The 25,634-nt window shown below is 40.5% G+C and overlaps 1 protein-coding gene across 1 annotated transcript; it reads right to left on the bottom strand.

Moving 5' to 3' along the window:
- Positions 1-19,798: 19,798 nt before the first annotated feature.
- MAGEB17 (MAGE family member B17) lies at positions 19,799-22,661 on the bottom strand. Its single transcript, XM_021933101.2, has one exon. The coding sequence runs from the start codon at positions 22,251-22,253 to the stop codon at positions 21,243-21,245; it is 1,011 nt and encodes a 336-aa protein (XP_021788793.1). The 5' UTR covers positions 22,254-22,661; the 3' UTR covers positions 19,799-21,242.
- Between the last annotated feature and the right edge of the window lie 2,973 nt (positions 22,662-25,634).

Raw genomic sequence — 25,634 nt, 5'->3', positions numbered from 1 at the left:
CTTAATATCTCTTCCTGACAGATGAAAAAAAATTGAGATTCAGGTTAAATGTCTTTGACTGGAGAGTTGATGTTGAACCTAAGTACTGGGACTAATTCAGGTGTGCCACAAATGTAGGTTGCTAAACTACTTGTAAATGAGCTCATACTGTGAACCTTTAGAAATGGAAAGCGGTTTTCAGAGGAGCTCAGTAAATGAAGCAATTCAGTGTTTCCCATGTTGGTGTGCTGCACCCATCAACTTGTCAGCACCCATCAACTCGTCATTTACATCAGGTATAACTCCCAATGCAATCCCTCCCTCCTCCCCCCTCCCCATGATAGGCCCCGGTGTGTGATGTTCCCCTTCCAGAGTCCAAGTGGTCTCATTGTTCAATTCCCACCTATGAGTGAGAACATGCGGTGTTTGGTTTTATGTTCTTGCAATAGTTTGCTGAGAATGATGGTTTCCAGCTGCATCCATGTCCCTATAAAGGACACAAACTCATCCTTTTTTATGGCTGCATAGTATTCCATGGTGTATATGTGCCACATTTTCTTAATCCAGTCTGTCACTGATGGACATTTGGGTTGATTCCAAGTCTTTGCTATTGTGAATAGTGCCACAATAAACATATGTGTGCATGTGTCTTTATAGCAGCATGATTTATAATCCTTTGGATATATACCCAGTAATGGGATGGCTGGGTCATATGGTACTTCTAGTTCTAGATCCTTGAAGAATCGCCATACTGTTTTCCATAATGGTTGAACTAGTTTACAATCCCACCAACAGTGTAAAAGTGTTCCTATTTCTCCACATCCTCTCCAGCACCTGTTGTTTCCTGACTTTTTAATGATTGCTGTTCTAACTGGTATGAGATGGTATCTCATTGTGGTTTTGATTTGCATTTCTCTGATGGCCAGTGATGATGAGCATTTTTTCATGTGTCTGTTGGCTGTATGAATGTCTTCTTTTGAGAAATGTCTGTTCATATCCTTTGCCCACTTTTTGATGGGGTTGTTTGTTTTTTTCTTGTAAATTTGTTTGAGTTCGTTGTAGGTTCTGGATATTAGCCCTTTGTCAGATGAGTAGATTGCAAAAATGTTCTCCCATTCTGTAGGTTGCCTGTTCACTCTGATGGTAGTTTCTTTTGCTTTGCAGAAGCTCTTTAGTTTAATTAGATCCCATTTGTCAATTTTGGCTTTTGTTGCCATTGCTTTTGGTGTTTTAGACATGAAGTCCTTGCCCATATACATATGTAACAAACCTGCACGTTATGCACATGTACCCTAGAACTTAAAGTATAATAATAATCATCATAATAATAAATAAGTATGTGATTTAAAAAAAAAAAAGATTCAGTGTTTCCACTAAGGCATTTGGGCAAGTTCTCACAACTGCCACATATTCCTCGGGCCTTAACACTTAAGTCTACCCCAGCCAACTTTCAACTGCAAATGTCTACTTTTAATGTTTAAGTGGAAGGCCACTCTCCTTATATGTAAGGCAGGCTGGAACTTCCATGAAACAATTCCTCCCAAGAGAGGTTAATTCCTGCCAGAAGTTGGTATATAAATACCCCAGCTCCCTTTCTCCTTGGGTTAAAAACCCTCAAGGCATAGGTTTCACACCGCTTCTCAGAGTTGCCCTGTAGGATTAAGCTCCAGTTTCCCACAGTGGAAGCTGGTTTGATAATGCATCCTTTATTGGCTGCCTTCTCTGTTTTGTCACATTTCCCCACTCTCCTACCAGTGTTATCTGCACCTCCCAAATAAACTACCTGCACTTGTATCCTTCTCTCAGATTCTGCATTTGGGGAAACCCAAACAAAGACAGCTTTGGATAAATGGAGGCACTCTTACAGAGGAGCAAATATTTGGCCTCATTAAGATAGTTCACTGTGATGTTTCAAAGGGAAGGATCAGTTATTAGGATGGGGTTAATCTTTTGTACTTCATTCTATTAACCCAACTACTAGTTTGCTGATGAGGGCTCACTTTTCCTGCAGTCACTGATCCTGGAATATGCTCACCTGCTTGGGGAGGAAAGTCTGCATCAGCCAAGACACACATGGCTGCTGCTGCTGAGGTGGAAAATACTGCAGTGTCATCAATCAATGCCTTCCACATGCTCTCAGCAGAAGGGCAATTAGTGTTACTCAGGATGAAAACGAATATAAGGCTGTGGATGAATGGGTTATTGAAGAGACTATCGAATCAGCCTGGTTGTTAGAAGTGGCCAGGGGCAGTGGGAAGGCCCCTTGTCTGTGCTGGGCAACAGCTAGTGCAGAGCAGCCTTCTGTCTCAGGCTTGGAAGGGGTCATTCAGCTGACAGAGAGATTAGTCATTTTTACCAGATCAGTCATTTTTACCACTTCCTCCCTTCTGGGTTATCCTCTCAACAGACTCAGCAGGTAGGGCACATCTACTCACAGGGCTGTGGCCATATTTTCTTTGATAAAAGCCAGAAAATTGAATCCCTTCAGTGTAGTGACATTATTTTTTGCAAGCTTTTCCTTTTTATCCTTGCCTTTGGCTGTCTCTCACTGTCTATATTTCTCCCTTTGGCTCTTTCTGCCCCTAACCTGTCTCTCTATTTCTGCTTCTGTCTCTCTTCCCTTCCTTTCTCTGTACCTAGTTTTCCTGTCCACTTCTCTTTCCTTTTCCGAGTTTGTCTCTTTCCCTCCCCACCTTCCTCTGCTCTGGTCCTTCTTTTGGTCTTTGGAATATTTTCTCATGTTCTGACATTCTTTAAGGTAGATTCATTTATTGAATCCTTGATATATCTCCAAAAGAAAGACAGTTATAATTAAAATCTTTCTGTTACTTGTGGGCAAATAACCCCATATAAAATCGGATTCACTTTCAAGTAAAATTCCCTCTTGGGCTTTAAAATCCTGACTCCTAAAGTTCCCCAGCTGGATAGACTGTCTGCTTCTCTGTCTTTAAACATTACCCAGGCACGCTGGGCACAGTGGCTCACGCCTGTAATCCCAGCACTTTGGGAGGCTGAGGTGGGCGGATCATGAGTTCAGGAGTTCAAGACCAGCCTGACCAATATGGTGAAACCCCATCTCTACTAAAAATACAAAAATTAGCCAGGCGTGGTGGTGCATGCCTGTAATCTCAGCTACTTGGGAGGCTGAGGCAGAAGAATTGCTTGAAGCTGGGAGGCAGAGGTTGCAGTGAGCCAAGATCACGCCACTGCCCTCCAGCTTGGGTGACAGAGCAAGAGTCCGTCTCAAAAACAAACAAACAAACATTACCCAGGCAGCAGGGTGCACAAAGTTTAGCCACCTTTTAGAAATAGGTGCCAAGTATTGTGTCCTGCTCTGTTTGCCTAGAGAGGCAGGAGAAAAAGTGGTAAAAGGTGAAAGACAACTATAAAGATCTGCTGCTCACTGCCACCAGGGGCTGTGGTTTATTGGCTGTAGTTCACAGGTGGGCCTCTAACAGAGAAGACATAAGCAGCTTTCACACCAGAATGAAGCCAAGATGTCCGCAGGCTTAGTGACTGGATCTGAGACATCCCTGATGTCATCACAGGGTTGAGACCTGGAACTTTCAAAAAACTTTTGGCTCTGTATTATCAGTCCAGAGGCAGAAGTACTAAAAACCTGCTGGAAGGCAGCAACAGGAGGAGAGAGAGGGAGAGAGCTCTGTCTCAAAGACTCAAAATGGTCTTATAAACCACAATTCCAAAGAAAGTAAAGAAATTGTGTGTTAAGAAAGACGGCTGACAAAATCACCACTCAAACACGAATTCATTCAGGATGAAATTAACATAATTTTAAAAAGTTTAGAAAAGACTTGATCATAAGTATGCCTAAGATATGTTGAAAAACTACATTTTCATAAACATAACAAAAATTATAAAACAAAGCAGACTTGAAAGAACAAGGGTGGATAGATATGAAAGGAAGCAAAACAAAACCGAATGAAACATATAGTTAATTGTGCTAAAGACTCAATAGATAAAATGAACTGAAATCCGGATACATTTGAATAGAGAACTTGTGAATCAGAAAACAGTGTTGAAGAATTTAAGCTGAATGTTACGCAGGTACTGATATCAAATATCAAAGAACAGTCACAATAAGGTTGAGGAATAAACAGGCATAATGTGAATTATGTGAGAAAAAAGAGAGTGGGAAGTTGAAGAGGCAATATTTAAGAAAATACTGAACATTTTCCATAATTGACAAAAGACATGAGTCTTCAAACCAAAGCACACTTTGAGACTGAGCAAGAGAAATAAAATTATACTCACCTTTAGACATACTGCAGTGGAAATGAAGAGCAACAAGAATAAAGAGGAAATATCTTAAAAGCTACCAAATAAAAAAGACAGATATAACAAAACAATTAGAGAGCAGACTTCTGATTAACAATAGTTGCAAGGAGACAATGGAGTAACGTATTCAAGCTAGAAATTTATGTGCATATAAATTACTATTCAAGAGTGAAGGAAAACTTAAAATATTTTCACATTTACAAAGGCTATATTTATGATTCAGACTCTTGTTGAAAGAAATATTACACTATGTACATTATCAAGAAGAGAAGTGAACACAGAGGGAATGCTTAAGATGTGTGAAATCGCAATGAACAAATAAATTGGTAAAATATGCCAGTAAGTTTAATTAATGACTGAAAAAAGTAATTGTTTTGTATAAACAAAAGTATAACTAAATTTCAAAGCAACAATAAAATGATTGAGTTGTTCAGTGGATAGTTAGAGCATGCTAAAATCTTTGCCTTTGGAAGGAAGATAAATAAAACTGATTAACATTGTATTGCTTAGAAAATTTATATGTAAATATGTTTTTAAAAGTTGATGAGTTCTAAAAAAACAATAAAATAAATATAAATTAGTTAAATTCACCCAGTGAAAGACATAGACTATCAGATTAGAGTAAAAATGAAAACCAAATCTGCCACCTTAATTTATAAGAGAAACTCCTAAAACAAAACTATACATAAAGGGTTAAAATAAAGACCTGAAAAAAGTACATCAGATCAATATTAACCAAATTAAAACTTGGATAGCAATGGCAATATATAAAATGAAATTTAATTAAAAGTATTGCTAGAAATAAAGAGAAACATCATATTATTAAAAGGAAAAATCCACCAGAAATAATAGAAAGAAAAAGGAACTTCTTAATGCGATAAAAGCTCTGTTAAAAACTTACAATAAGATGGGCACAGTGGCTCACAACTGTAATCCCAGCACTTTGGGAGACCAAGATGGGAAGATCACTTGAGACCAGGAGTTCAAGACCAGCCTGGGCAATATAGCAAGACCCTATCTCTAAAAAAAAAAAAATTTGAAAATTACCTGGGTATGGTGGTGCATGCATGTAGTCCCAGCTACTCAGGAGGATCAGTTGAGCCCAGGAGTTCAAGGCTGTAGTGATCTATGATTGTGGAAAATTGTGTATAAACATACATATAAATTAAGCAATGTAAAATATGTACAAATTAAAGAACATATTTTTAAAAGAGAATTTAACATCATTCTTAAACAGAATTCTGCTTTTTGTCAAAGTCATACAATCTGCATATATGAATATTTGACTCATTGCACTTTACAGAAGTGTTTGCATCCAGATAAGGTGTTTGATTTTCAAAAAACCTAAAAAGTAGCTCAAAATTAGTTTAAGGAAACATAGGCTGAGACTTTTCACCTTGAACATCTCAACATCACACTCTTTCCATATGATTTTCTACCAGTAAATGAATTTTTCCAATTATTTAAAAAATTAATTATTGTCTAATTGACAGCTAAGTATTGCTTGTTTACATCAACACTAAGGCGTTTTGGAATGAAAGATATCACATACAAAATTAATAAGTGAGTGACTTAATAGGAAATTTGTGTAACATCAAAAACTAAAGTCAAAGGATTAATACTACAATATACAAGGAAATCAAGCAAATCAACAAGAAAAAGAAAGGAGAAACAGGAAAATGGGCAATTTGTATGAAAAAGAAAGACACAGAAAGAGAATTCTAAATGGGCAAACAAGAATAAGAAGACATGCTCAACCTCAGATAATGCAAAGTAAAACAGCAATACACCTTTATTCTCATTTTATTGTCAAAAAATAAGTCTGAAAATTCCAAGTATTTGTGAAAAGGTGAGGAAATCGAAACGCATGCACTACTGGCATGCAGTAGACTGGTGCAGTTATTGTGGACAAAAGCATTGGTATCCTAAGAGAAATTATGCAAATCCCCAATGAGCTGGCAATCCCACTCCTCTATATATGTGATAACACCCTCACACACACTTGTAATTGCATATGAATAAACTTATTCATTGGAGCATTGTTGCCATCCATCACTAGGGAAATGGATAAATGAAATGCATACTATTCAGGAATTAGGAGCAATTGCATTGTGGAAAGATCTTAAAAATGCACTCTCAAGTTAAAAAAAAAAAGAAATATGATATCTACAAGACAATACCATTATATGAATTTAAATACATACATTTTATAGTTTGCAAAAATGTATATATGTCAAAGGAGATATAACAAATATGTTCAAGTGGGTTTCTGGTTTGAGTGGAAATGGAGCCACAGGGCTGCTAACTGGTGATGAAAGAAAATAAAAGAAAGCAAAACAAGAGAGTGACTATGTACCACACTGTGGTGACAGTATTCCCCCCAGTCTAGGGAAAGAAAGGACTCAAATTCTGTATCTGGAATTAAATAAAAAGTGATTAATTTTTTTCTGTTTTTCTTATCAGCCTTCATTCTTATTGAACTCTTTTATTCGTACCTGTAATTATTCATTGTAATGTCTTAACTTTTAAGATAATATGCATGTTAATTGGGGTTAACTTTGTTTCCGTTCCCTCTTTTCATATATAACTTACTTTCCCTGTCTCATTAAATAGCCTTGCACTTTCATAATGTTTTAAAATATTTACATTGTGAGGGAATAAAAATTCTGTGCTAAAGAATTTTCTTTTGTGCTGCCATTAACCTTTTCAGTATAAATTCTACTATCACAGGCTACATAGGAGATGACAGAGTTTTAACTTAAAACCCATTGTAAACACATTGTATTGATGACATAGACTTCACACTATGTGTGTCTATTAAATGAGTCCATAAACTTCACTAACAGAATTGCAGGATGTTTAAGTTTGAAGATACTGCTTGATCCATCGTTTCACAGAGAAAGAAGCTGAGGTTCAGAGGAGGTAATTGGCCTGCCTGACGACATACAGCTCTAGTTTTAGAGCCCAGACTAGAGCCATCTAATGCCCTTTACATCTAACTTCCTTAGAGATGCATTTACCATGAAGCCACTAGAGCTTAGGCTTCAGGCCCCTCAATTGCAGAGTCCTCTTCCATGCCCCTGGCAGAACATGAGCAATGTGTTGTCATGGCCATATAGGTTTTGTAAAATCTGAAAAAGAAAGATACTTTAAACAGGATCAGTTAAGAACACTCTCTTTCCATTCTGACTTCTCCATCACACTTCCCCTCATGTAAAGGAGCATTGGAGTGGCCAAGGATATTGAACGTGTATAACTTCATATTACTTTTCCAAAAGAAGTCCCTACAAAACCTGGATCCACCTCACCTGCATTTATAATGTTAATAATACATGTTATTTATTATTCCATGACCATCCATGAACCTGCTATTTAATGCAGAAATTTGAACATACCAAAAACTTACTTTAACTCTGTATTCTGCCCCTCTCCCATCCTGCCTCTCCCTCAGAGATAGCCACTATATTAATATTGTGTTTATTGTCCCATTGTCTTTTTGTTTTGTTTGGACACGTGTCATAAGCTTTAATATAAATACATGTTTTGACTTGCACTGAACTTTGTGAAAGAATATTGTACTTGGTCTTCACTCAACATATTGTTGCAAGTAGTTGTGGTTCCATCATTTTCACTGCTGTTTAATATTCCATTGTGTGAATGTATCATAATTAGTTTACCCATTCTCCTGTCATGGGCATTTGGGTTGTTTCAAAAAGTTTTGCTATTTTGAAAGGTGCTGATATAAACATTTTTGTATATATTTTTGAATAACCATGTGCAAGAGTTTCCTTTGGGTATATACCTGGCAGTAGAATTGCTGTTTCACAGAGTTTAAAACTGTTCAACTTTATGATATAATATTATGTTGTTTTCCAGATCATTTGGAACAATATACAATGTATGAGCGATACATTACATAAGAGACCTATTGCTTCATCTCCTTTTCAATACTTGATATTGTCAGGCTTCCTATTTTCCCAATTGTATGGGTGTAGAATGGTATCTCTTTGCAGTCTGGCTTTCTGTTTCTTTAATTACTAGTTAAGTTGTGCATCTCCTCATGTCATTTGCAATTCTTACGACACTCTTGTAAGTTAGGGATTATCATCACAATGTGATAGATACAGAAAATATGACCCAGAGAGGTTAAGTAACATATCCAAAGTTACCCAGCTAGTAAGTGGCAGACCAAGGATTCATACCTAGTGTAAGCAAAGTTCTCACAACAATTCTGTTACATTAACCACCTTATTTCTTTGCTACATATAGTATGGAATAAAGAATCTTGGAGAAGTTGCTGGTCCAGGTCTTGCAAGATTGAAAACCTAATCATTAGTAAGGCTTTCTTTCCACAAGATTGAATTAGTAGCCATTAATCCACCATTAATGAAATGACCTAATCTGTGTAGTTCTCTGGGTTTGTGAAGTGGGAACATCATTCTGTTTGCTTCATGATGAATTCTTGAACTAATACTTAAATCATTCCACAAATATAGAGTGAGGCTGAGGAACCAGGAGACACAGAGCTAAGAAAAAGTTGGCTTTTAATATTCTCTGAACCATTAATCTGTCAGGAAAGATGAAAAGATGTCATATTTTATTACAAAGGTGCCTAGAATATTCGATTAATCTAGTTACTACAGTTATTATTATTTTTTTAAAAATCAGTGCTTCCTATGCCCTGGGCTCCATAATCCCTCCAGCCCATGAAGTGACTTAACTGGGGAGAGTGGTATTGGATCACCAGCCCTATCTGTTTCTACCCTGGAATGTTCCCAAGAAGCCACAGTCCAATCAAGGTGTCTGTGAGACACCTTGAAAGAAAGGGAGCTGTGTGGGACTACCAATTTTTATTTGTCTACCTCTCCGCTCTGCCTCAGGGATATAGGAACAGAGTAAACAAATGCTATAAATTCCTGCCGTAGGCACTGATTTTTGAAGGAATTGAAAAGACAAACAACAACTGCAACCCTGTAATTTTGGATGCAAAACAGTCATAGCTTCAAGGTGTCCTGTGTATCCTCAGTCCAGATGCTTTCAATAAGCAGCCAAGAGATAAAGAATGGGTTCCTTTGTGGGAAGTTTGAAAATAAATATGTCTGCATCTTCACTTTGTAATCTCTGGAAAGGGATGCTCACAGGTATTTAAACAAGCTGGCTCTGGGCAGCTGAAAAGGCAGGGAGAAAAGCCCACTTCATTTTTTTAAAAAAATAGCTTTAATGATAATTCATATGCTATAAAATTTACCTTTTGGAAATATATCTGTGATTTTTAGTATATTCACAGAATTGTGCAACCGGCATCACTATCTAATTTTAAAACACCCCAATCACCTCAAAAAGAAACCTTGTGCTGGTTAGCAGTCACTTGTATATTTTACATGGAAGTCCCTTATCAGATAAATGATTTGCAAATATTTTCCCCATTCTGTGGGTTGTCTTTTCACTTTCTTGATATTATTTTGAAGCACAAAAGTTTTTAATTTTGATAAGGTTCCATTTGTCTCTTTTTTCTATTGTCACTTATGCTTTTGGTGTCATATCTAATAAACCGTCATCTAATCATAGGTCAGGATTTACTTCTACGTTTTCTTTTAAGAGTTTTATAGTTTTATCTCTTATTTTTAGGTCTATAATCTATTTGGAGTTATTTTTGTATATGAAGTGAGTTAGGACTCCAAATTTAGTCTTTTGCGTGTAGATATCTAGTTGACCCAGCACCATTTGTTGAAAAGACTATTATTTCCCCATTTAATTTTCTTGGTATTCTTGTTGAAATGAATTGACCACAAATATAATGGTTAATTTCTAGACTCTCAATTCTGCTCCATTGATCTATATGTCTATTCATATGTGAGTATTACACTATTTTGATTACTGTAGCTTTGTAGTAAGTTTTGAAATCAAGAAATATTACTTTTCCATCTTTGTGCTTTTTCAGATTTTTTTTTTTTCTATTCTGAGTCCCTCGTACTTAAGGAAAATTGGCAATTGCCTTCAAACAGGCAATTTGGATTTTGATAGGGATTGCATTGAATCTGTAAGATCAATTTGGGGAGTATCGCCATCTTAACAATATTAAGCCTTTCGATCCATAAACATGGTCTGTCTTTTATTTACATTCTTTCAATGATGTTCTGTAGTTTTCGGCATACAAGTCTTGTGTTTCCTTTGTTAAATTTATTCCCAAGTATTTTATTCTTTTCGATGCTATTATAAATGGAGTGGTATTCTTAATTTCCTTTTTGGATTGTTTATAGCTAGTGTATAGAAATAAAATTGATTGCTGCATATTGATCTTGTATCCTGATCAAGTATCCTAATTACTGAACTCATGTATTAGTTCTAATAATTTTTTGTGGATCCCTTAGGATTTTCTATATACAAGATTATATCATCTGCTAATAGAGATAGCTTTACATCTTCCTTTTCAAACCGATGCCTTTATTTCTTTTCTTTGCCTAACTTCTCTGGCTAGAACCTCCACTACAAGGTTGACTAGAAGTAGCAAGAGCAGATATTCTTGTATTGTTTCTCATCTTAAGCAGAAACTTTCACCATCAAATATGATTTAACTGTCAGTTTTTTATAAGCGCCCTTCATTTGCCTGAGGAAGTTCTCTTCTATTCCTGGTTTGTTAAGTGTGTTTATTTAATTTTTAAAAAGTGTTAGATTTTGTCATGCTTTTTCTTTTGCTTGTTTGTTTGTTTGTTTTGTTTTGAGACAAGTTTTCACTCTGTCGCCCAGGCTGGAGTGCAGTGGTGCAATCTTGGCTCACTTCAACCTCTGCTTCCCAGGTTCAAGTGATTCTCCTGTCTCAGCCTCCCGAGTAACTGGAATTACAGACACGCGCCACCACACCTGGCTAATTTTTGTGTTTCTAGTAGAGATGGAGTTTTGCCATTTTGGCAGGGCTTGTCTCAAACTCATGAACCAAGTGATCTACCTGCCTCGGCCTCCCAAAGTGCTGGGATTACAGGCATGAGCCACCACGCCCAGCTTTTTTTAAAAAGAATTATTTTTTATTTTTTTACTTTAAGTTCTGGGATACATGTGCAGAACATGCAGGTTTTGTTACACAGGTATACGTGTGCCATGGTGGTTTGCTGCATCTATCAACCAGTCATCTAGGTTTTAAGGCCTGCGTGCATTAGCTATTGATGCTGATGCTCTCCCTCCCCTCACCCCCCTCCCGCTGACAGGCCCCGGTGTGTGACGTTCCCCTCCCTGTGTCCATGTGTTCTCATTGTTCAACTCCCACTTATGAGTGAGAACAAGTAGGAATGCTTTTACACTGTTGGTGGAATGTAAATTAGTTCAAACATTATGGAAGGCAGTGTGGCGATTCCTCAAGGATCTAGAACCAGAAATACCATTTGACCCAGTAATTCAATTACTGGGTGTATACCCAAAAGAATATAAATCATTCTACTATTAAGACACATGCACACGTATGTTTATTGCAGAACTATTTACAATAGCAAAGACATGGGACCAACCCAAATGCCCATCAATGATAGACTGGATAAAGAAAATGTGGTACATATACACCATGGAATATTATTCAGCCATAAAAAGGAATGAGATCATGTCTTTTGCAGGGGCATGGATGAAACTGGAAGCCATCATCCTCAGCAAACTAACACAGGAACAGAAAGTCAAATGCTTTCTATGCATCTATGAAGATGATCATGTGGATTTTGTCCTTCAGTCTATGAATATAATGTCTTAAATTAATTTACACATGTTAAGCCAAGTTTGCATTCCTGGAATAGGTTAGATTTGGTCATGGTGTACAGTCCTTTTTGTATGTTGCTGGATTTAGTTTGCTAGTATTTTGTTGGGATTTTTTTTGTGTCTATATTCATTTGGGATATGGGTCTATAGTTTTATTTTTCTTTTCTTGTGATATCTTGTTCGGGTTTTAGTGTCAGGACCTCATAGAATGAGTTGTGAAGTGTTCCTTCTTCTGTTTTTTTTTTTTTTTTTTTGGAAGGGTTTATGAATAATTGGCATTACTTTTTCTTCAAATGTTTGGTAGTATTTACCAGTGAAGACATTTGAGCTTGAGCTTTTTCTTTGTAGACAGTTTTTATTATTATTATTTCAATCTCTTTCTCCTACTTAATAGGTCTATTAAGTTTTCAGTCATTTCTGGAGTTAGTTATGACAGTTTTTGTCTTTTTAGTATTGGTCCATTTTATCTAGGCTATGCTAATATGTTGGCACATAATTGTTCATAGAATATACTTATAATTTTTTTTATTTCTGTAAGGTTAGTGATGATGTCCCTTTTTTTCATTCCTGGTTTTAGAGTATTCTCCTTATTTCTCTTGGTCTGTATAGCTAAAGGTTTGTCAGTTTCATTGATCTTCTTAAATAACCCACTTTTGGTTTCATTGATTTTCTTTATTGTTTTTCTATTCTCTCTCTCATCTATTTCTGTTCTAATCTTTATTATTTCCTTCCTTCTGCTTGCTTTGAGATTAGCTTGCTCTTCTTTTGATAATTTTTGAGGTGGAAGATTAGGTTATTAACTTGAGATTGTCCTTTCTTAATATAAGCATTTACAACTGTAAATTTCTGAGTACTGCTTTAGTGGTATCTCGTAAGTTTTGGTATGTTGTATTTCCGTTCTCATTCACCTCAAAATATTTTCTAATTTCTATTGTGATTGTTTTCTTTGACCTACTGGTTATTTAGGAGTATGTTATTTAGTTCTTACAAGTGTATGAATTTCCTAAATTTCCTTCTGTTAATTGATTTCTAATTTCCTTTCACTGTGTTTGGAGAATGTACTTTGTATAATTTCTAGTTTTAAAAAATTTGTTGAGATGTGTTTTTGTGGCCCAACATATGGTCTGTTTTTGACAATGCTCCATGTGCACTTGACATGAACATGTATTCTGATTTCGTTGGATGAGGTATGTTAGGTCTAGTTTGTTTACAGTGTTGCTTGAACTTTTTATGTAGAAGTGAATTTTCAGATGTTCTTATACCACCATTCTGGAAGTGGTTTTTCACTACAGTTAACAGAAAATAGCTTTAGTGTGATGTCCTTAAATAAAGAACAAGGATTTTCCTTAGGTTGACAATGTAGGCAATAATAAAATAACTTACTTAGCTTGCACTTATCAGTTGTTCAGGAGGTGCCTGGTTAAGATGTAACCTTGTCATTGATCATTTCTGTTAAATGCTGTGGTATTTTCTTTGACAACTTCTCAAACTATACTTATTAGTTGAAGAAGTCAAATTATTTTCCTGGCAGTATCTAATGCCAAAAGCTATGATCAAATCTTTAAGAAACCCCTGAATATAAAAAATCAAAGACTGAACGTGTGATTTTGCCATCCAGAATACATTTGGCAATGTCTGGAGATATTTTTGGTTATCAGAACTGGAGAGTGGTACAAGCATCTAATCAGTAGAGGCCAGGGATGCTGCTGAACAACCTGTGATGCACAGGGCAGTCCCCCATGACAAAGAATGATCTGGTTCAAAATATCAATAGTGGCAAGATTGAGAAACCTTGGTCAAAGATTAAATCTAATCTGTGAGATCAAAATGAAAGAAATTTAAAAATTTTGTTACCAAAACCATCAATCGTATACTAGGTGTCTTTATTTTGTTTCATTGAGGAAAGGAATTCAGAGGCACAAGATAGAAATATGTTTTTGAAGGTGATAGATGACAAACTTGAGATTCAGGGTGTATTACCAAAATCAGCAAGAGATTAGCATAGGACAAACAGTGTTAATAGAAATAGTCTCTCTCTTTTTTTTCAGTGGTCACCATAATTTTATTTCTTTTTTAAAAAATACAATTTCAACTTTTACTTCACCTTCAGGGGGTACATGTACAGGTTTATTACATGGGTATGTTGCATGATGCTGAAGTTTGGGGTATGAATAATCCCATCACCCAGGTGGTGAGCATAGTACCCAATAGGTAGTTTTTCAGCCTTTGCTCGCTGCCCCCCGCCCCCGCCTCCCGCAGTAGTTCCTGGTATCTATTGATCCCATCTTTATGTCCATGTGTACTCAGTGCTTAGCTCCCACTTATAAGTGAGAACATGCGGTATTTGCTTTTCTTTTCCTGCATTAGTTCGCTAGGATAATGGCCTTCAGCTGCATCCATATTGCTGCAAAAGACATGATTTTGTTCTTTTATATGGCTGCTTAGTATTCCATAGTGTATATGTACCACATTTTCTTTATCCAATCCACTGTTGATGGGCACCTAGGCTGATTCCATATCTTTTCTACTGTGAATAGTGCTGTGATGAACATATAAGTGCATGTGTCTTTTTTGTAGAATGATTTATTTTCCTTTGGGTGTATATCCAGTAATGGGATTGCTGGGTCGAATGGTAGTTCTGTTTTAAGTTCTTTGAGAAATTTCAAAACTGCTCTTTCCACGGTGGCTGAACTAATTTGCATTCCCACTAACAGTGTGAAAGTGTTCCCTTTTCTCCACAGCCTTGCCAGCATCTGTTATTTTTTGACTTTTTAATAATCGCCATTCTGACTAGTATGAGAAGGTATCTCGTAATGGTTTTGATTTGCATTTCTCTGATGATTAGTGATGAAGAGCATTTTTTTCATATGTTTCTTGGCCACTTGTATGTCTTTTTTTTTTTTGAGAAACATCTGTTCACATCCTTTGCCCATTTTTAATAATTATTTTTATTTTATTTTATTTCATTTTAAGTTCCGGGGTGCATGTGCAGGATGTGCAGGTTTGTTACATAGGTAAATGTGTGCCATGGTGGTTTGCTGCACCTATCAACCCATCATCTAGGTATTAAGCCCCACGTGCATTAGCTATTGATCCTAATGCTCTCCCTCCCCCCACCCCCTGACAGTCCCCAGTGTGTGTTGTTCCCTTCCCTGTGTCCACGTGTTCTCATTGTTCAGCTCCCACTTATAAGTGAGAACATGTGGTGTGTTTGGTTTTCTGTTCCTTTGTTAGCTTGCTGAGGATAATGGCTTCCAGTTCCATCCATATCCCTACAAAGGACATGATCTTATTCCTTTTTTATGGTCACATAGTATTCCGTGGTATATATGTACCACATTTGCTTTCTTTTTTTTTTTTTTTTGAGACGGAGTCTCACTCTGTCACCCAGGCTGGAGTGCAATGGCATGATCTCAGCTCACTACAACCTCCACCTCCCAGGTTCAAGCGATTCTAACCACCTCAGTCTCCCAAGAAACTGGGATTACAGGCATGCACCACCATGCCTGGCTAATTTTTGTATTATTAGTAGAGATGGGGTTTCACCATGTTGGCCAGGCTGGTCTCAAACTGCTCACCTCAAGTGTTCCACCCACCACAGCCTCCCAAAGTGCTGGGATTACAGGCATGAGCCACCATGGCATTTTCTTTATCCGATCTATCATTGATGGGCATTTGGGTTGATTCCATGTCTTTGCTATTGTGAATAGTGCTACAATGAACATACGAGTGTATGTATCTTTATGATAGAGTGATTTATATTCCTTTGGGTATATACCCAGTAATGGGATTGCTGGGTCAAATGGTATTTCTGGTTCTGTGTCTTTGAGGAATTGCCACACTACCTTCCACAATGGTTGAACTAATTTACATTCCCACCAACAGTGTAAAAAGCGTTCCTATTTCTCCACAGCCTCACCAGCATCTGTTGTTTTTTGACTTTTTAATAATCGCCATTCTGACTGGCATGAGATGGTATCTCACTGGGGTTTTGATTTGCATTTCTCTAACGATCAGTGATGTTGAGCTTTTTTTTTCATATATTTGTTGGCCGCATGAATGTATTGTTTTGAGAAGTGTCCTTTCATGTCCTTTGCCCATTTTTAATGGGGTTATTTGCTTTTTTCTTTTAAATTTGTTTAAGCTTCTGTGGATTCTGGGTATTAGACCTTTGTCAGATGGATAGATTGCAAAAATATTCTCCCATTCTGTAGGTTGTCTGTTCACTCTGATGATAGCTTCTTTTGCTGTGCAGAATCGCTTTAGTTTAACTAGATCCCATTTGTCAATTTTTGCTTTTGTTGCAATTGCTTTTGACGTTTCCATCATGAAATCTTTGCCCATGCCTCCTGAATGGTATTGCCTAGATTTTCTTCTAGGGATTTTATAGTTTTGGGTTTTACATTTAAGTCTTTAATCCATCTTGAGTTAATTTTTGTATAAGGTGTAAAGAAGGGGTCCAGTTTCAATTCTCTGCATATGGCTAGCCAATTTTCCCAGCACCATTTATTAAATGGGAAATCATTTCCCCATTGCTTGTTTTGTCATATTTGTCAAAGATCAGATGGTTGTAGATGTGAAGTCTTATTTCTGAGATCTCTATTCTGTTCCATTGGTCTATGTGTCTATTTTTATACCAGTTCCATGCTATTTTGGTTACTGTAGCCTTGTAGAATAGTTTGAAGTCAGGTAGCGTGATGCCTCCAGCTTTGTTCTTTTTGCTTAGGATTGTCTTGGCTATACGCTTTGCCCATTTTTTAATGGGGTTGTTTATTGCTTGTTGATTTGTTTAAGTTCCTTATAGATTCTAGATATTAGATCTTTGTCTGATGCATATTTTGTGAATATTTTCTCCCATTCTGTAGGTTGCCTGCTTACTCTGCTGATCATTTCTTATGTTGTGCAGAAGCTCTTTTGTTTAATTAGGTCCCACTTGTCAATTTTTGTTTTTGTTGCAATTGCTTTTGGGGACTTAGCCATAAATTATTTGCCAAAGCCTATATCAAGAAGGTATTTCCTAGGTTTTCTTCTAGGATTTTTGTAGTTTGAGGTATTACATTCAAATCTTTAGTTCATCTTAAGTTAATTTTTGCATATGGTAAAAGGTAGGGGTCTAGTTTCATTCTTCTGCATATGGCTAGCCAGTTATGCTAGCACCATTTATTGACTAGGTAGTCCTTTCCCCATGGCTTGTTTCTGTTAGCACTGTCAAAGATCAGATGATAGTAGCTGTGCAGCTTTATATCTGAGTTTTCTATTCTTTTTCTTGGTCTTCTTGTCTGTTTTTGTACCAATACCATGCTGTTTTGGTTATTGTGGCCTTATAGTGTAGTTTGAAGTCAGGTAACGTGATGCCTCCGGCTTTGTTTCATTTACTTAGGATTGCTTTGACTATTCAGGTTCTTTTTTGGTTCTATATGAATTTTAGAATAGTTTTTTTCTAATTCTGTGAAAAATGACATTGATATTTTGATAAGAATACTGTTGAATGTGTATAATGCTTTGAACATTGTGGCCATTTATTGATTCTTCCAATCCATGAGCATGGAATGTTTTTCTATTTGTTTGTGTCATCTATGCTTTCTTTCAGCAGTGTTTTGTAATTCTCCTTGTTGGGAGCTTTCACTTCCGTGGTTAGATGTATTTCTAGGTATTTTATTTGTGTGTGTGTGTGTGTGTGTGTGTGTGTGTGGCTATTGTAAATGGGATTGTGTTCTGTAGGGACTACAGACGTGAGCCACCATGCCCAGCTAATTTTTTTATTTTTAGTAGAGATGGGATTTTGCCATGTTGGCCTGGTTGGTCTGGAACTCCTGTCCTCCAGTAATCTGCCTGCCTCAGCCTCCCAGAGTGCTGGGATTACAGGCGTGAGCCACCATGCCCAGCCTATAAATGCTTATTTTTTTATGCCACTGAGTTTAAGGATGGGTTGTTACTCAGCATTATTATGGCAATAGCTAACTGATATTCTTTCTTCATCTTTTACAGTGATTTTATCTTTTTGTTCTTGTCATCTAGAAGATATATTTAGAGACATTGTCTTTGAATATTATAAAAGTTAAAATAATCCTTTGGTCTCTTGATTTTGCTTATGGCATTTTGTTGCCATGAAAATATTTTTGCATGTATTTGTCTTTTTAAAGTGGTGCATTACTTATAATGGCTTTATGCACTATATATTTTTTTAAAGGACTCTGTTTTTTTCTAGTATTTTTGTAGTACCAAGTTTTTTGTTTAAAAGTTTAGTGCATGTTTATATTTATTTATATTTGCATGTTGCATGGCATTTATTTACATACATGTTCTGTCATATTTATTTATGTTTGAATAGTGCACATTCATATTTACTTATATTTGTGAGAGATGCTGTAAAGAACCGAGACGGAGTCTCACCCTGTTGCCCAGGCTGGAGTACATTGGTGTGACCTCGGATCACTACAACCTCCGCCTCCCGGGTTCAAGCGATTCTCTTGCCTCAGCCTCCTGAGTAGCTGGGATTATGGGTGGGTGCCACCATGCCTGGCTGTACGGACGGGGTTTCACCATGTTGGCCAGGCTGGTCTCGAACTCCTGACCTCGTGATCCGCCCATCTCAGCCTCTCAAAGTGCTGAGATTACAGGCATGAGCCACGGCGCCCGGCCCCAAAATACATTTTTAAAGATACTACCCTGTTGTTCCAGCATCGTTTATTAGTCAATCCATCTTTTCCACACTGATTTAAAATGTTGTCTTTATCATCTACTAAATTATCATGTGTACTTAGATTTATTTCTGAAATTTCTCATGTGTTCAACTGATCCCTATACTCATGCATTACTTTTAATACTTTTATACTTTTACAACATTTTAATACCTGATAGACCTAGTCCCCCCATTAGAACTTTTACATTTCAGAGATTTACTGGGTTTTCTTGCTTGTTAATTTTTTCATAAAAACTTTAGATTCGACTTCTATATTTTCCCCAAAAGTCCATAGAATTTTTATTGAGGATCTGCTAAATTTATAGATTAATTTAGGGAGAACCAACATTTTTATGATATTGAGTCATTCTATCCAAGGATATAGTATATATTTCTTTTATCCCTCAAGATCCTTTAAACATTTTCTTTATATACATTTTGTATATTTCTTATTATTTCCAGGCATTTCATTTTTTTGGCTATTGTGGCTATTGTAAGTAGGGTCTTCTCCAGTATATATATTTAGAGATGGGGTCTTGCTACATTGTCCAGGCTGGACTCAAACTCGTGGGATCAAGCAATCCTCCTGCCTCAGCCTCTGGAGTAGCTGGGACTACCATGTGTGCCACTGTGCCTGGCTTCTCCAGTACATCTTGTGATTAGTTGTTGTTTATTTGTGTGAAAGCTATTGTTTTCTGTATATTAACTTTATACCTAGAAACGTACTCAAATTTCCTATTATTTGTAACTTTTTTTAGTTCATTCTATTAGGTTTTCTAGCAAAACAAAATCTTTTATCCATAAGAAATGACAACTTGACTCACTCCTTTCCAGTTTTTACGACTTTTGATTTATTTTTCTGTCTAATTGTTTTGGCTAAAATTTGTTCTAAAAGTTAAACAGCAACGGTAATAAAAACTATCCTTGTCCTCGTTTTAATAGGGATGTTGCTAGCATTTTCTCATAAATCATAATGCCGACTCTTTGGATATATTTCATTATGATAAGAAAGTAAATTCATCAATTCTTATTTTATTTATTTATTTATTTATTGAAACAGAGTCTCGTTCTGTCGCCCAGGCTGGAATGCAGTGGTGTGATCTCAGCTCACTGCAGGTTCTGCCTCCCCAGTTCAAGTGATTCTCGTGCCTCAGCCACTCAAGTAGCTGGGATTACTCTCTAATGACAGTGAAGATTTTTGTGTATTAACTCTCTCATTCCCCTGAGGCAGGCTAACTTGAAATGCCCTCCTACTGAGGGACTGGCAGTGTCCCAAGTTCCCAGCCTGCCCTGTCCCAGGGCATTTATAGTAGGGGAGGGGCAATGGGGGGAGGATCCTATCTTGAATCTCCTCCCTCCTCTCCAGTCCCTTGATTGCCCCTTAGGTATTCCAATGTGTCTCTTCCGCCCCGCCCCCCAACCCCACCGTGTTTCTAATAGGAGAGCTGCTCTTAGATTCTAAAATATCATTGTGAGGGGCTGAGTCTTCTTTGTCTGTGCTTTCCCAGAACTAGCATGAAGACTCTCAAAGAGCAGATGTTCAATTCATGTTTGGTGAATGATATAATTCGGATGTTTGTCCCCTCCAAATGTCAGGTTGAGATGTAATTCCCAGTGTTGGAGGTGGGGCCTGGTGGGAGGTATTTGGACCATTAAGGAGGATCCCTCATGGCATGGTGGTGCCCTGGCCATAGTGAGTGACTTCTTACAAGATCTGGTCATTTGAAAGCATGTGGCACCTCCCATACCCGCTCTGCTTGGCTGTCTTCCACCCACTGTTGCCACGTGACATGCCTGCACCTTCTTCCCCTCCTGGCATGAGAAAAAGCTCCCCAAGGCCTCCCCAGAAGCAGTTGCTGGTGCCATGCTCATACAGCCTGGTGAACCGTGAGCGAAGTCAACCTCTTTTCTTTAGAAATTACCCAGTCTCAGGTATGCCTTTAGAGCAACACAAGAACTGCCTAGCACAAGGAACAAAAGAGCCAGTGAACAAGTGTTCTCCTTTATGATGATTTAATTTCTCCAACATTCTTGAATACACATAGCAACTGTGAGTATATAGCTTTTTATTTGATCACAACAAAAGACTTAAAGAAATAAGATTTTTAAATGTCAAAGGTTGCCAATCAAGTGACACTTTTTTCCCACCATCTTCTAATCCCAACTGATGCAGCGTTTGGTTGTTTCACAGTTTAAAGCCAATCCCTATTCCATTGCTATTTCTTCTTGCACTAGATCACAATCTAATAAGTAAAAATTTCCAATTCATTTTACAAAATACAAGAACATCACTCTTCAATGTGATAAACAGCAATAATTTTGTGAGGCACCTAATTCACGAATTTAGATTCTGAATCAAAGTCAATCTCTTTCAAAGGAACACACAGTAGACATAGAAGAAAAAGAGGGAATCTACAAGTGGCTTGCAAATAACCAGAACACGAGAAAGACACATGTCTTGGGCTCCCTCTAGCCCCACCTCACCCCCAAATACTGAGATGGTGGACAGCCCTTTTCAATCTCTTAGTGAGGATTGCCTGAGACTTCACTACGGCTGAGAGGACCTGCTAACCCTGGCCCTGGCGCTAGCCCTGGCTGCTGCTCTGGCTCTGGCTTGTTCTTCCTCCTCTCTCAGAGCCTCCTCATACTGGGACTTGTAGGTACTGGCAACGGTATCATTGAGCTTGGCCACAAACTCCAGGACTTTCATTTTGCTGGTTTCAGCATGGGCCCTGGGACCCCACAGGAACTCACAGCGTGGAGGATCACTGCTGGGCACCTGCCGGTACTCCAGGTACCCCTCTCGCACCAAATCTTTGGTGACAAGCTCCTGGGGCTCCCCATAGATGAAGTGCTTCCTACCCTTATACATCCCCAATGCATTCAGGCATTCCCACATCTCTTCCTCAGTGGCACGGTTGCCATGCATGAAGATGGTGCTCAGGAGAACCATCAGGAGCCCGCTCTGGGGAAAACCCCCATCATCGCCCAAGCTTCCTTGATCGGGAAAGTCCAGCTTGTTGACAAGCACATAGGACTGACGGCTGGGGTCCATTTCCTTCAGGTAGAGGCCAAAGACCACCTCTATGTTCTCAGTGCTTCTCCGGAGGATCTCAGGGAAGTGCTGCTTGTATGTTCTGTTGATAACCTTCAGCATGGCTTCCCTCGTAATGGGCTCTTTCCTTATATACTTGTTGAGCAGGAACTGCACCAATTCGCCCGTCTTCCTGTTCAGAAGATCTCTTCCTGTGCTCTCAGAGGAGGACGGGCCATGGAAGGAGTTGGGACTTTCACCCTTTTGGCCCTTGGCACCTTCCTCAGAACTTGTGAGTGACACAGCTGCAGCAGGAGAGCTGGGGTAGCTGGCTCTCTGGGACTCCTGAGGAATGCCTGCAGCGGGGAAGCTCTGGGGAGCACTCTGGCATGCAGGCGAGGAGGAGGATGGCAGCTTTTCCTTCTCTGCTGCGGTGGCTTGAGCACCCCTGAGACATCGGTCTTCACCTCGAGCCTGGCGGCGTTTTTCACGGGCACGGCGCTTACTCTCCTGACCGCGAGGCATGATGACTGTGCTCAGGGGCAGCAGGCAAGAGAGTGCAGGAGGTGGGCACCTGGAGCAGGAGGAACAGAGGGCGTGAGCCCCTCAGTGGGGAGATATCACCTTAAGGAGGCCCCCATGCAGGTGTCCTTGAGGACTCTGCTCCACAGCCCCACCTGGCTCCTGTTCTCCAGGGCAGCCTGTCCCCTGGGGACCCTGGGGAAGAAGTTACAGTGCTCCTTGCCCTGCAGCCTGCCAGCCCTGCCTGGGACCAAGATCCTCACTTCTCTGTTTCCTCTGAGGGGAAACTGAGGCATCTGGGCTTGACATCCCTGTCTGGGGCCTCAAACCTCTGACATAGGGAGGGATCCTGAGGTCCTCTTACTAATTTGGGGCCAGTGGTTCCACACTCCTCAGGGTCCTCACTATCTGAGGCCCTTCCCTTCAGGTCAAGGCCCTCACCTTCCTGAGACCCCGCCCCCACCCCAAGGGGAAAGAAAGCATGAGTCCCCTCCAGCCACCTCTGTTCATGGCCTTTCTGGACTGGTAGCAGGGTCTGGACTCTCAGAGCCTCTGATGTTCTGGGCTCGGTGGGCCTGTTAGTCCTCACTTAGGCAGGATATGAGACATGTCCCTCAGCCCACCAGATTCCTCCAGCCTCAGCCCCAGGCCCTGTCCACCCTGAGCCCCCATGGGCTAGAAGTGAGGGGCCCTCTATTCGACTCCCTCTCCTGGGGTTTCCCAGGCCTGAGAGGGAAGCCAGACTTTGTGGTGCTCCCAGATCCAGGTGAGTGCTCTCCTCAGCCTTCACTCAGAGTCTTAACCCTGACTCCCATCACTACCTGGAAAACACTCCTGTCTTAACCTGAGACTTATTCCCTCATACCAGCCCCTCCATTCTGAAATACCCCTAGGAAGTAGTGACGGTCACCTCAGCTGGCCACAAATGCTCATCATTTCCCAAGACTGGGAGCAGCGGAGATTTTCTGTGTTGGCCCCGCAGTTACACATGGGTGGTCCCCTCGGTCCTCAGGGTCCTCACCTTGACTCCTGGCAACAGCTTAACAACCTCCAGCAGCTGTCTTGAGGCTGTCCCTTTTACCCAGGCTCTTCACCTCCCTGAGATGCCCTGGGAGGAAATGCCACTCACCACGCCAACGTGCTTGGGTCTCCCAGGGGTGAGGGTAGGGGTGGTGCTCTATGTGGTCTACTTCTCCCTGGGAGGGGCTCCCTCTTCTCATTCAGTGTTCTCCCCTTGACTCCCACCAGGGACTAAGTCCTCCTTCCTATCCTGCCATGAATGGGGCCTCGCCCATTGGTGCAAAAGAGCCACTTCTCTGAGACACCACCCCGACCCCTTCAGGACACCAGGATCACCAAATGCTAATGGCTCTGCCCATGGTTTCCCAGGGCGCACAGCAGAGCTGAGACTTTATGTCCTCTCCTGTGTTTTGGAGTGGTCATTTTCCTCCCTCCTCATGCAGGATTTTTTTTTACCTTCACTCCCCACAGAGACTGGGACTCCTTTCTCTGCTGACCTGGGGCAGCCAGTCTTGCAACCAAAGCCCTCCTCTGCTGACACCCTCTGTGCAGCCCTGTCTACTGAGGGCTCAGGATCTTCACCTTGCTACTTGACCAGTCCTGGGACTCTATCCTCAGCTCATCACAGGCAGCACCCTTCACAGCAAGGTCCTTGCTTCAATGGGACATCAGATTTGTACATTCAGGGTAAGCCACATCCTCTCAAGGCTGTTTAGGGCCTTCAAGGCGTGACAGCTGGGGTGGGACTCTAGGGGACCCCACTGCTCTACCTCAGGGTTCTGAACTTGCCTCAGGGTGGGACCTCCAACTCTTTGGGACGCGACTCAGGTCGCTTCACTGACCTAAGTCAGCCAGGTCCAGGCCCAAGCTCTCACGTCCCAAAGTTGCTAAAGGGAAAGTCAGGGCATGCCCAGTCTGGCTATGTCTGCACGGGGTCTCCCAGAGCTGACAACAGGGCCGCAGAAACCTGGCTCTCGGGCTCTCCCTGGCTCTCTTGCTTTTTTCTTTTTTTTTTTTTCTTTGTGACAGACACGGGGTCTCTGTCTGTCGCCACGTTCATGGCGTGACCATGGCTCACTGCAGCTTCGATCTGCTAGGCTCTCGCGATCCTCCCGCATCAGCCTCCCGAGTCGCTGGGACCACAGGCGCCGGCCACCATGTCCTGCTAGTTTTTATTCTTTTCTTTCTTGGAGAAAGAGGGTCTTGCTTTGTTGCTCAGGCTGGTCTGGAACTGCTAGGCTAAGGTAATCCTCCCGCCTCAGCTTCCCAAAGCACTGGAATCACAGGTGTGCGCTACCACGCCCACCTCGTGGGCCTCCTGTGTTTGGGAGAGGTCTCCTCATCAGCATCAGGGGCCTCATTTCGATTAGGGCCTAGGTGTCCATCCCTCTGCAGAATCGGAGCCTCACCCTCACACCAAACCCTCCCCTCCCTGGTACCCTCTCAGAAATCAGCCCCACAGCCTGACTGGAGCCTCCCGCGGCTGAGGGAGGTGGGTGCCCGGGGGCGGAGGTTGGGGGACACAGGGTGGTCACCTTGGCTGCGTGCGGGTGGGCCTTTCAGTCCACGATCGGGGTCCTTACCTTGATACCCAACCAGTCCTGGGGTTCTGGTAGCCTGAGGTGGCGTCCCTCAGATGAAGATCTTCACCTTCCGGCAGCTTCCCTGGCGGGCGGAAGTCGGAGTGAGCCACATCCAACCAAGTCCCTGCGGGGTCGCCCAGGGGCGGGGCTCTGCTTAGGGCCCCTTTTTGCATAGAAGTCCTCTCCAGTGTACTCAGTGTCCTCTCCGGGACTCCAGTGAGTGTCCAGTTCTCCTCCCTCAGCTGAACTGTGCTTTTGCCTTTAGACAGAGTCACTACCCTTGTTAGAGCATCTAAGCAGAAAAAAGGGGATCCTCAGCTGAGGTCTTTGTTATGACTGACAAGATTAAGCATTTTTTTACTTTTGTTTTTATTTTTTGCTGATAACCATTCCCTTATGTCACTCAGGGTCCTCACCTTGATTCGAGTCAGTTTCTGGGGCTCCACTATGCACAGCTGGGGCTGCCCCCACCAGACCAAGATTCTCCCTTCCCTGAGCCCCTCCAGGCCGAAATGACAGCCACCTAAACCTGACAGCTATTCCTGGGCATCCCAAGTCACAGGAGAGGTAAGGATGGGGTGGCAGGAGTGGGGATGGGATGGTGTGGCGGCGGCAGTGCGGGAAAGGGGAGATGTGGGTTGGTGGAGGTAAGAGTTTTTGTGTCTTCCTCTGTTCTAGTGTGGATGTGTGGTTTTCTAATTCCTCCCTGAAATTCCTCACCTTGACACCTGACTAGTCCTGGAACTTGATCCTCATGGGACTTGAGGCTGCTCACCTCTGA

This window comes from Papio anubis, chromosome X (assembly GCF_008728515.1).
Source record: "Papio anubis isolate 15944 chromosome X, Panubis1.0, whole genome shotgun sequence".
In the NCBI taxonomy this organism is placed as follows: Eukaryota; Metazoa; Chordata; class Mammalia; order Primates; family Cercopithecidae; genus Papio; species Papio anubis.
Note: the sequence above shows the minus strand (reverse complement) of the source record. Positions and strands in the feature narration are given on the sequence as shown.

What these genes read in the sequence shown, in the direction of transcription:
- MAGEB17 (XM_021933101.2), bottom strand. Translation starts at nt 22,253, where the DNA reads ATGCCTCGCGGTCAGGAGAGTAAGCGCCGTGCCCGTGAAAAACGCCGC.